The 13553-nt window shown below is 32.0% G+C and overlaps 1 protein-coding gene across 2 annotated transcripts in view; it reads left to right on the plus strand.

Annotated features, from left to right (window-relative positions):
- Positions 1-13553, plus strand: part of LOC143229421 (cadherin-23-like) — a 104192-nt gene that overhangs the window by 39217 nt on the left and 51422 nt on the right. For both annotated transcript variants that reach the window (XM_076461733.1, XM_076461734.1), the window contains exons 7-13: positions 1044-1127; positions 2117-2242; positions 2705-2836; positions 4552-4630; positions 6047-6159; positions 11950-12147; positions 12534-12686. In XM_076461733.1, the coding sequence (XP_076317848.1) occupies positions 1044-1127; positions 2117-2242; positions 2705-2836; positions 4552-4630; positions 6047-6159; positions 11950-12147; positions 12534-12686 (885 nt within the window). The remainder of the gene's footprint in view (positions 1-1043; positions 1128-2116; positions 2243-2704; positions 2837-4551; positions 4631-6046; positions 6160-11949; positions 12148-12533; positions 12687-13553) is intronic.

Genomic DNA, 13553 nt, shown 5'->3' on the forward strand with positions numbered 1-13553 from the left:
CAATGTTTTTACCTTTAAGTATGGTTACAAACATCTTTTAACCGTTGATGTTTCAAAACTATGAAAATTTTTTTAAAACCGAAACGTTAAGAACATGGTTATTGGGACTAACTGACAGGCTTCACAAGCTCATACATAACTAAGTTCGATATAAAATTTTAAATATATATATTGTTAAGTGACTAATTAAAGCTAATATTGAATTACAATGCGTATTTGAATATTAGAAATATATTTTGATGAGCTCATTAAACTAAACGTACATATAAATGTTTTTAGGAAGAATTATAGTTATATTACATATGTTACAAACAACTCTAAACTGTTGTAGTAATTTTCTGACCAAGTACTGAATCACCTTTGACCTTAAAATATTAGATTATTCTGATCCAAAATATTTATTTTAGTTAGTGTATCTGTGGGTTAACTTTTTTTAAGTAGTTATTTTCTTAGTTCTTGAAATGAAAAGTTTTGTTGTCTAATATGTTGTTCACTTCAAGGACCAAAATAGAAACATATAGAGCCAAAATGTCATTCTTCTCAAGAACTAAAAAGAAGCCGCCACAAATGGAGTAAAACAAATCAAAGCGCTATGCACTTCAAAAGCCAAGAAAGAATCATCAATAGAACCAGTAATACTATCCAGTTCATGAATCAAGGTGGATGCAATTCCAGCCCATGCAATGTCTTCTTTGCCCAGAACTGCAATGATACAAACAACTAAATCACTTCATTTCTGTTGTTTTAAATCAAGACTAAACTTTAAGCCTTAATAATAAACAGTTGCTGAGGAATGTACACGCTCATTGTTTTATAAACTATTAACATCCATATACAACTAGAACTAAACTGATAAAAAACGAACAACTTTAGCGTGAGAAAAAAAGATAGAAAAATGTGAAAGATCCACAGAAATATTGTATTGAAACAACGTCGTTGGCTTCATAGAGGCATATCTCTTGTATGTACTTTAGCATAGGTTAATATAGGAAAACTAAACCCGCTTTAAAGAAAAGTTATATTTTATTTGATTTATTCCATAGGATGCTGTGACAGGTGTGTTAGAGACCGTTGAGGCAGTAGACCAAGATGCAGGACCCTTTGGACAAGTAATTTACAAACTACAGGTAAAAAAGTATGGTTTTGCCTTGAGAAGTGAAGTAAGTAAAACAGTTAAGACTGAAATCGCTTCATTGTTATAGAAATTTTTCTTATTGCGTAAAATTATTAACACACGGATTAAGATAAACTACTGATTATATCAAAGAAATATGTTTGTTTGAAGTTAAGCAGCTATCTGTGTTCTGCCAAACACGGTTATTAAAACCCAGTTTCTAGCGTTCTAAATCCGACAACATACTGCTGTACCACTGCGGGATGTATAGAAAAAAATATCATATCAGTTACAATAAAATTTTAAATATGTCAAAAATAATTTCTGTTAATGTAAACTATTAACTACATTAAAATATATTTATTACTACAGGCTAAAGGCCCGGCATGGTCAGATGGGTTAAGGCATTCGACTCGTAATCTGAGGTCGCGGGTTCGAATCCCGGTCGCACCAAACATGCTTGCCCTTTCAGCCGTGGGGGGCGTTATAATGTGATGGTCAATCCCACTATTCTTTGGTAAAAGAGTAGCCCAAGAGTTGGCGGTGGGTGGTGATTTCTCCAAGCCCGTTCCCTTGGCTGTGGTTTCGCTAGATTAGAGGGAATCTAATCTTACACTGCTAAATTAGGGACGGCTAACACAGATAGCCCTCGAGTGGCTTTGCGTGAAATACAAATAAACAAACGAGATCCTTTACGTAGTCGAATTAATACGGGAAATTATTTTGTTAACAGTAAGTAAATACATATTCGTATATAATTTAATTTACTGATTAGAGGTTATTGTAAATCTTGTAATTTTTCAAACCTCAGGAATTTTTATGTTTTGTTCCTCTGCATTCAGAATGTCAGACAAATATATCAATGTTGAATGTCACCTCTCTGTCCTTTTGGTATCGATTAATATTTTTACACGTTTCCAGTTACTCGCAAACTTATAACAGTTGTTTTCATGTTTCATTACTTGATAAAAAAGTTTAAAACATGAAATTTAACTTTTTTAGAACGAGGAAGAAGATGTTGTTAAGACGTTCTCAGTCCAAACCCAGGACGGCAAAGGCGTCATCAACCTCATAGGACCGTTAGATTTCGAAAAGAAATCTTTATATCAACTTCGTGTGGTAGCAACCGTGAGTATTTCTGGTTTTAGTCCTTTAATGCCTTGTACATTTTGTCGTAAAATTTGTGTGTGTGTAAATAGCAATGTACATATATATGCCTTTTAAATTATAGTTTTCAACTACAAGTATCATTGTGCAAAGTTTTTAATTTTTAATTACAAAATAGAAATATTTTTTTACATCCATGAAGAAGATTACATGAAATTAGAAAAGGGACGGATAGATCTATGAGTGAATGAATATATGGATTACTAAATGTACAGATGCTTGGTTGAACTGTCGAACAGATAGACAAAAATGTTAGTTGATTAACTTTAATAATATTTATTAGTTATATAAAAATAATAGTTGGTTGCTGTTAATAATGTCTATTAGTTCTGTAAAAGTAATAGTTTGTTGTCGTTAATAATATTTATTAGTTCTGTAAATATGATTGTATAACGGAGTTATTAATTATTTTCTAAAATTAAGGACCGGGCAAATTCTAACAGAAAGAACACAGCCACAGCCGCCATATTGGTTAAAGTGGAAGACGTGGAAGATCAGCCTCCAGTGTTTAGTGTTGTTCCACCTGTAACTCGTATTCCAGAGGACTTACCTTTGGTAAACAAATTACTAATTTATTCTAACTTCGCAGTATAAATTAGGCGATAACTATATGACATGTTTTCGTAATATGAGGTCCCATGTAAGTGTAAAAAAAGAACATCAAAATTGTAAAAAAAAAACACGAGAAATTTCCTGATCCTAGAAAATGTTCTGATACATTCCAGAAAGGATGCCAATCAAAATTATAAAACTTAAAAAATGCATCAGCCTTTCATCTCTATTTCGGTGCACATTGAACAATAAAGAGATGTAAATTAAAAATAATAACTTTATTATTTTGAAGAAATATTTTAGTCACAATTTAATTCGGAAAATATAAACATATATCCTTAGAATTTCAAATACTACTACTTTTGTCACGAAAGAAATAACTGATTAAAAGGGAAGAAATATTCAACACTGGATAATGGACAGTATTTTCCTGAAATAAATATATTTTCTACTTCAATAACGTCTAGAAATGGTCTTGATCAGCTCCAAAACTTAAACTAATTCCAATTGAACCGCTTGATGGTGTTCTGGAATACAGTCTTCTGAACAGATAGAAGAGTACTCTAGATAAGCTTTGTAAGAGGAGTAGCTGATAGCATATTAATATTAGAAATAAACGACCTTATAACACCAAAATATTTTTATTATTTAATTAGACACTAAAATACAAACCGGTTTATATTTTAGTTCAGTGTTTTATAAACTCTTTTAGTCTGAGGCTCCCTTGACGTGAATAAAAAGTTTGTGGTTCCCCAATCTATAATTTTAGCAAGGTGATTGAAAACCAGTGCTGCAGTAAAACCGATAATATCTTCTCCCGAAATATTGTATCATTTAATCAATTCAACAATTTTGTTGTCTTATTGTTAATTACAATTTAAATTAATTCAGCTTCTTTGTTTTCATCCCATTTTTGGCGACCCCCAAAGATATCGTGGCTCCCACTTTGAAAAATACTGTTTCAGTGAACTCTTCTGAAACGTTGAGTGTCTGATTAAATAAGAACAACATTTTGGTATTATAAGGTCGTCTATATCTAGTTTTAATGTCTTCTATTTAGAATTATGCACTACAGAAATTATACAATGAGCAAATAGCAAATATTAGTAACAGAGTACAGTCTATGAATAACACCAAACTTGGGGTTGTCCTTGTCGAAATAACTTCAAAAATAAATAACGTCATCTGGTGGTGCATATTTCTCAACGTGTAGATCCTCAACATTTTTGGCAATAGATATTAAATCTAATGGTTTACAAAGACGTTTTTATTAGACCTCTTCCCCTGTATATAATGTTATTTTTGTCTATAATGAAAACTTTTCCTCTACTTTTTATTATATTATGAAAAAATAGTTTGTTTATTTTAGCGTAAACCTTCACAGTAGGCTGTCTTCGCTCTGACCACCATGACACTGAAGTTTAGAATTGTAAATCCGAAAGTTGATATCTGAAACATTGGGGAACATGGAAAATGGAAACTTTACTTAAAGAAAGAGTAAAGTAAAAGCTTAAAAGTCATAAACAAAGTACATTTTCCGGAATAGTAGCGCGGTCTCATTTTTCAGAAAATGTGATAAGTTGATCACGCAATATGCCTAACTCTTTCATAATCTGAAGAGGTGCGAATAATATTTGTATTCATTTAGAAACCATTGTTTTATTGCCGATTTTTATATTTGTAATCACGTTTAAATAGTTCTTTCTTTCCTTCCTTAGGGATCCCACGTACTGACTGTTAAAGCTATAGACGGTGACCGAGAAATAGATAACCTTATAAAGTATCGAATCATTAAAGGTGAAAAGCCTAATTATTTATCTTTTAAGCTTGATAACAGAACCGTGAAATATTTATTTTTTATAACGTATCTTGTTAAGTAGAAATATGAATTGAAGTATTTATTTAATATAATGAGACATTATGTATTTTGTTGTTAAGTAAACACAATAAAAGTCTTGCTCCCTGTTTCCATAATAGCTGACATTAAATGAGATGCTGTTCTTTTCACTTTCTTTTTGCTCGTGTCCAAAGTTATTAATAAAGAGAGGACATTCAGTCTAACTTAAACACATATGATAAACCCAAAAATAGTTTGAGCCTCATATTTCTTTTCTTGCGCTAAATACTCGTATTTTTGCTAATAAGTAGTAAAAGAAAACTAAAGACAAACGATTAATTTGGTGTTTATTATTATAAGAATTTAAAATATATAATATAAGCAGGAGAATAACATATTAATAAAGTGATAATTTACATGTCTTTAGAATATATATATTGACTGGTAAAAAGCAATTTGTTGCTGATTCAGTTTTCAGTGTAAAAGTATAGGACTGTAAGATGTGCAGTGTTTACACAGAAAGGCAAGCGGTAATACTGCTTATATAGGGATGGCTCAGCTTGTTCATTGAAATGTAATTTTAAATATCTCTTCGATAGGTTCTCATAACTTTACAATACTATACAGTGTTTTCTTTTATAACAATATCTATGTAGTGACTGAGTCACAAGTTCTAGGAATATCTGTAAATATCATAGAAAAATGTTTTAATTTTTTCTTTCTTCTACTTTATTTGTAATATGGTGACTCCAAAACCAAAGCAATTGTGTCAACCAATTTCACTGAGTTGACATAGTTTAAAACGGAGTATCCGCTTTCATAAGTATTATTAACAACTAGACGTTCCTTTAAAAATCTCAGGTACAAGGTGAAACAAGAATTACCAGCCAATAATAGATACAATAGATATTACAGTTGGAACCCCATTGTATTTAAGACTTGGTTATAAATACAACTTTCCTATGTGTATTGAAACATTGTATTAAAAAACAAAACAAAAAACAAGTAAAGAAATTGCTTTTCAAAGAAGCGAATACATGTAAGGAGTGCTAACATCAATCTTTCAAAAACAGTGGAACCATTATAGTAAAGATGGCGTTTGCATCATCCTTACATAACAGCACAGACAAGAATTAACATATAGCTATATGTATATAAAACTATACAATCAAAATTGAGTTTAATTTATCTTACTTTTGTCTGTTAACATTCTACTACACTATGTGACAGTGCTGTTAAGTAAAATCATCCCTACTGTCTTGTTTGCATTATGGATTGATATTAGCCATCCCTATATTTACTTCCTTTTTTGTAAAGTTCTTCTTCACATGTAATAAATAAAACCTATGGTTTGAAATTTGATGTTACACATTCAGGGGGACGTGCTCTATTCGAGATTGATCCATCCTCTGGCGTTGTAACAGTTAAAGGCAAACTGGACAGAGAAGGCACGGACAACAATAACGGAGCCTACATCTTAGAAATTGAGGTGAGCCCTGCTTGGAAGGTTTGTTATTGTTAAGTAACTTGCCACTTGATCCATATAAACTATTTGTTGTTTTTTAGCATAAAGTTACACAATGAGACGTGAGTCACAAATATTGAAACCCAATCTTAGGGTATTAAATCATCATATCCTCCTTCGGGTATCGGTAGATTAACACAGAATTCATCTTAGTTTTTAATTAAATATTGACCGTTGTTTTAATGTGGTATGTTGTTATTTTATAATATATTATTAATTTATAGATCAGTAAATTGTTAATAATTACTTAACTGACTGTAAAACAAAATAAAACTTGACGTTTCGCAACCACTGAGAAAACAACAACAACCAGGGTTGTCTTGTCCTTATGACTTGGTAGATTGATGCAGTAGTTTAATTTATAAGTGTTTTTAATAATTATTTAGTAAGAATTACGATGTTTAAAACTGGTTAAACACGTCCATATACTTGACAGTACTTTTGTCTCTTATATTATTATTACATTATAAATAAAATGAATACTTATAACCAGAAACATGGTACTACTAAGATATCTTTAATTACGTTTGTTTCGAATTTGTTTACAATTTCACTAAGTTAAACTTTCAAACAAGAATTCACAGTATTCTAACTACACACGTTTGATAATACAACTACAAATGCAAAGAGAGAACACAGGTTTAAACGATAACATCATCCAACAGAATGTACGATCAGATATGCAGCTGACGTATGTTTAACAATATTATTCATAGAAAACATTATAAATAAGGATTAAGTCTAAGTATATCTTACTCATAACTGTGTTTTAGTGATAAGGTTAAGTGAAATGTAAAAAGAAGCAACAGAATACACTCAGTGATGTCGAGAAAACCCACTTGTAGAGAAATATATATGTAAAAAACGGCTCGTTTGGGTTGAGAAAATATTTTGCATAGAAGAGCGAACAACGTTTCGACCTTCTTCGGTCATCGTCAGGTTCACAAAGAAAGAGGTAACTAACCGGAAGCTGACCACATGTTTGAAAGGGGTTGTGTAACTGAGTGTCGGAATGTAGAGGGCGGTGTTAGATGTTTGAACATATAATTTTATTTATTTTATTATTTTAATATAGGTATAAAGGCGTTCCTTTATATTGGTTTATTTTGGGTTTAAGTTGTTGTATAAGTAAGGCTTTTTTAATTTTGCGTTTGTTTATGTTTGTTTCTTTATTTAGTATTTGAGTGTTTTCTATGGTTATGTTGTGTTTATTTGACTTGCAGTGTTCGAAAACGTGTGAAGGTGACTTTTTATGTTCTTTGAATCTGGTTTCCATTTTTCTACTTGTTTCTCCAATATAGAAGTCGTGGCAGTTATCACATTGTATTTTGTATATAATGTTGGTGTGGTGTTTGTCAGTGTAGTTTTAACATAGTATAGACCTCAGTTTTGTGCCTGGTTTTTGAATAAATTTGGTATTAACTGGAATATCATATTTTGTTACTAATTTTTGCCAAATGTTGGTTATTTGTTTGCTGATGTCAGGAATATATGGTATACAGCAGTATATGGTTTCGTGATTTTTTGATTCGTGAGATATATTTACTTTTGTTGGTTAATTTTGCTTTCTGTCTAGGTGTGTGCGTATAATGTTTTCTACGGTTTGTGGAGGAAACTTATTAATGTTGATTAAGTATTGTTTTATTTTGTTTTTTCTCAATGTATTTGTACTTACCTGTTACCATTATGTCTGAACTAGCATATCGTACACCACTATTAACAGTACACGCTCACACGATCGTTAAGAAACTAAGAAATTTAAACCAACGAATTATTAATAGAAGAAATGACATTTATTTTATTCAACAATGTAGAAAGGAACAACTAATCCCTAATTTTGTAAAGGTAAAACTTTCAAAAAATGTAATACATACACAAACATTATCCAAAATTTACAGAAAAAAACTACTTAAAGCCATGTTGAACACAAAATACAAAGAACTACATGACTTACAAAAACAAAAAATGAACCTAGACAATCAACTAGAATGCTGCATTAAACCAGAGATTTACGGACTTGTACAACGAAACATAAACCATATCAATACTAAGAACGACAGAGACAAAAAGATCTGCCACAACAAAAAAACTAGAAAAACTAAGATGCAAACAACAGAAAAGACACCAAAACGACAAACCGTTGACTCACCTCATAATTAACAGATCCGACCGACAATTAAACACAGACGAGATACATCTACTTAACAAAGGACTCAACTTCGCAATAGCACCTAGGTACATTCCAACCATAGAAATCAAAACATGTTTAGAAGACCTAGCCAGGAGACTTGTGATACTTTCTACAGAGAACAAAAACAAGGAAACAACCAAAAACAACAAACAGAAAGAAGATAACTTAGATAATTTTATTGACATCCAACAGCCAAACTTCTCAGGTAAAATTACAAATTTATATTTTCCAGAAACACCTAAAAACAAATCTTAAACGATATTTTCAAAACATTTTCTCACAAAACCATCAACATAGTTTCACAAAACAGAAAACTAAAAAACAACCTTACAAAAAGAGACATTAATTCCATTAAAAACCTAAAACAAGACAAAAACATAAAAATTCTAAAAGCAGATAAAGGTAACGCTATAGTCATAATGAACACGAATGAATACATCCAAAAAATGAATAACATCCTATCAGACACGAACAAATTTAAACCAATACACACAAATCCAACAAAGACACACGAGACGCAACTGAACAAATTACTACTACAAATGAAAAAAGCCAACACAATTTCACAAACACTTTATTCCTATTTACGTAAAACCGACTCACGCACACCGCAAATATACGGCATCCCCAAACCTCATAAACCAAATTGTCTATTACGACCAATAATGTCCCCATATGAATCGTTTAATTACAATCTTGGTAAATACATAGCATGGGCATTCTCCAAATATGTAACATCAGCCAGCTCATTCATCAAAGACTCTTTTAATTTCAAGTCTAATCTTAATCAATTTAATCATAAAGCCTTAATGGCCAGTTTCGATGTTATATCCCTCTTTACAGAAGTTCCAACCACTGAAGTCTGCAAGATAGCCTTAGAACTCTATATCCGAGACCCTAACCCAACTATAGAAATTCCCAGTAACCAGTTAGCAACCCTCATAGAATTCACCACGATAAAGACAAACTTCATGTTCAACAACCAAAACTATATACAAACAAATGGCCTAAGCATGGGCAACCCAGTATCACCAGTTCTAGCCAATATTTTTATGACACATGTTGAAACACAAGCAATTAACACAGCATTACATCCACCACTATACTGGTACAGATATGTAGATGACACGGTAAATCTACAGAACACATACTTAATTTTTTCAATCACATTAACTCTATACATCCCAACATTAACTTCACATGTGAACAGGAAGAAAGCAATCAAGTATCATTTCTGAACCTCAAAATTACAAGAACCAACACACAATTCAAAACAGAAATCCACCGAAAAATCACCCATACTGGACTATACATTCCTTGGGACTCAGCACATGATACAAAACAAAAACTCAACATACTAAGAAACCAAATAAACACAGCCATAAAACTATGCTCACCAGATAAAATTAACGATGAATTAGACAAAATAAAACAATACTTTATCAACATCAATAAGTTTCCTCCACAAACCGTAGAAAACATTATACGCACACTCCTAGACAGAAAGCAAAATCAACCAACTAAAGTAAATATATCTCACGAATCAAAAAATCACGAAACCATATACTGCTGTATACCATATATTCCTGACATCAGCAAACAAATAACCAACATTTGGCAAAAATTAGTAACAAAATATGACATTCCAGTTAATACCAAATTTATTCAAAAACCAGGCACAAAACTGAGGTCTATACTATGTTAAAACTACACTGACAAACACCACACCAACATTATACACAAAATACAATGTGATAACTGCCACGACTTCTATATTGGAGAAACAAGTAGAAAAATGGAAACCAGATTCAAAGAACATAAAAAGTCACCTTCACACGTTTTCGAACACTGCAAGTCAAATAAACACAACATAACCATAGAAAACACTCAAATACTAAATAAAGAAACAAACATAAACAAACGCAAAATTAAAGAAGCCTTACTTATACAACAACTTAAACCCAAAATAAACCAATATAAAGGAACGCCTTTATACCTATATTAAAATAATAAAATAAATAAAATTATATATTCAAACATCTAACACCGCCCTCTACATTCCGACACTCAGTTACACAACCCCTTTCAAACATGTGGTCAGCTTCCGGTCAGTTACCTCTTTCTTTGTGAACCTGACGATGACCGAAGAAGGTCGAAACGTTGTTCGCTCTTCTATATGAAATATTTTCTCAACCCAAACGAGCCGTTTTTGCATATAAACAGAATAAACTATTATACTAATGACAACAGGGACGAAAACAGATATTAAGTGTTGGGTGATCATTGAAAATCTGAAAGCTTTATTTAATAAATAATTCATAATCTGTCATTTTGGAGTTGGAAATTTTAAAGTTTGCAAAACGGAAGAAGTGATTATTGTTTTCTAGAGATACACTCTTGTGAAGGTGTCTCTCTGTCATTGTGAAAGTCAAGGGCTGAATGTCTTCCCTTCTGATGTAAACCAGTATTATATAGAGTTATATAATAATATACAGAATCTAGTTTGGTTATTATCTTATATTTTTTTTCTCATTTCACTGAAACGTATAACGAAAGACGCAGTAGTTTACGTGTATATTATACCATTTCCTTACAACGTTTCTCTTAACAATGCTATTAAATATGTTTATTCCACGATTTCATTATACCATTAGCATTTAAACCTACATTCTTACTAAACTTTTACTTGTATCATAAAACTTCACTCTTAAGATATTTGACGTTGTATTTTGCAGTTACAATATTACAAACCAACTTTATAAGGTTTAGTGGGACTAATGTGAAACAATTTCGCAACCTCTGTAACAAAAGTATTTTATATTCATTTTCTAATTGGTATCACCATGTCTATGAATCTGTTTGTTTAGAGTAAAATCACATTCGGTTATCTATTGTACCCATCGCGAGGAATCTAATCTGGATTTTAGTGGTGTAAGTTCATCAACTTACTGCTGTCCCATCGGGGAAATGTGATTATAATATTAGTTATTGAACTTCGTTGTCCACCTGATAGGTTAACTTTATCTTGGTTGGCAAATGGTTAGGGAAAAGTATTATCAAACGTAAAGTGAAATAACCGTTGACTCTTCTAATTCAGAACGGCCCCTAGTCTTGACCAGACGTAGCTGAAGGAACGCATTTTAATTATTTTTTTTCTGGGTGTGTGTTTATATATCTCACAGAAGTTTAGTAAGCACATTCAAAACTATTGTTATTAGATCATTGTAACAGAAAGTTATTACAAACCAACTTTTATTATTCGATTTTGTTGCATATTAATACATATTCATCAAAAACTATGTTTATCCTTTGACACTCTGTCCTCATGTATTATATCCGACGTTACTGTTAACCTAATTAATAAAAGAAATGATGCCAAACCGATTATCCTCTACATTATAATAGCGTTTGTTGAAACGGAAGAAGAGCAATTTTAGCGTGGCATATCTTTCCTGTATCTTAGTGTTCTTATGGATTTCAAGTTTTGAAGTTAAAATGACTGATATTCGACCCGATATCAAAACCAAAGTTATAGTGTATAAGTTTTCTCTGTTTCGTGGTAGGCCCAAGAAGATACTCTGGCAGTGTACCCTGTTCCGAGTGTTAAAACTGAGGTGACTGTCATTCTAACTGATGTCAATGACGAAACGCCAACGTTTCGAAGTAAGAAATACATTGCTGAAGTGAACGAGAATGCTCAAGTCAATGTTCCAGTAAATTTCATCGGAGATAGTCTTCCCGAAGTGTTTGACCACGACCAGGTTAGTCCACCAAGTAGAATCATAGCATTGACATTGTTTCATGAATTTGGTTCCAAAAGATTAACAGGGACCTGCTAACATTTTTAGATATGCTACTGTCCACAAATGCTTTATAAAGAATTAACTTACAGGCTTTTTACAGCAAAACTACTATTTTCTTTGATATAAACTAGTAGTATTTGCACTATGTTGTTTAGTTTTATTCAGATTCGATATAAACTGAAATAGCTAATACTTTCACTAAAATAGACAGAGTTGTAAATTTAGTAGATTTTTATAATATTTTTTATTAGTATATTAAGTCATAAAGGGTACGTATATAGAAACTGTAATATAATATTTTTGTTCTTTAAACGTCACCTCCCCTATTTGCACTTGACTATTAGGGAACCAATGGAACATTTCGGATGTATTTAGAAGAAGATAATGACGTATTCGAAGTTACGCCATCAGAGGGCGTAAATGAAGCTTCTTTTCTTATTCGTGTGAAACATTCTATTCCACTGGACTATGAAAGAGTGAAAATAATGAATTTCAAGGTAAACAAGCTATCTTAAAAGTTTTCAGTTTAGGTCAACATATATTTGAAAGACAAACAGTTATTTTAGGTTGGAATTTATATATACGAAAATTACTCGCTAATGTAACTTTCTTATAAAGATCTGTGATTCTACTGTTTTGAAACATCAACCTGTTACAGAGAGTAAGATGTACTGAAGATGAGCATGAACCGAAATTTGTCGTGTAATCTGATTTTGAAGTTTTCGTTATTTTTAGTTTACCCTTGAAAAAGACCTGGCATGGCCAGGTGGTTAAGGCATTCGACTCGTAATCCGAGGGTCGCGAGTTCGAATCCCTGACTAAAATATGTAGCAGGACGCGTATAAAAATGTTCAGATAAATAAAAGAAACTGAGCCAACTCCACTTTCACAGTTCATTAATCAAATAAATCCTTATGAAGATGGATGTGTCTTAGGAGCACATTAGGCATATAATGCTTTATGAATTTACAAAAGGCAATAGTGCAACAGAAACTACACGAAGCATTTAAGGTGTTTATGGTGCGGAATCTCTCAATGAAAGAAAATGTCGAAGGTGGTTTCAGAAGTTCAGATCAGGTAACTACAGCTTAAGTGATGCGCCACGTTCAGGTAGTCCTGTTGAATTTAATGATGACTTGTTGCTGGCTGCACTTAATGAAGATTGTGCTGTAACAGTTGGAGAACTAGTACAGAAGCTTAATTCAACCCATTCAACAGTTTGCCGGCATCTGCAACAACTTAAACATAAAACTTGGAAAATGGGTCCCCCAATGTGACAGAAGCCAACCTAAGAGCAAGAGTTAGACATTTGCACCTCTCTGCAATCTCGTGTGTGTAACTCGCCTTTTTTGTATAGTTTAATG

This window comes from Tachypleus tridentatus, chromosome 10, assembly GCF_004210375.1.
Source record: "Tachypleus tridentatus isolate NWPU-2018 chromosome 10, ASM421037v1, whole genome shotgun sequence".
Taxonomy (NCBI): Eukaryota; Metazoa; Arthropoda; class Merostomata; order Xiphosura; family Limulidae; genus Tachypleus; species Tachypleus tridentatus.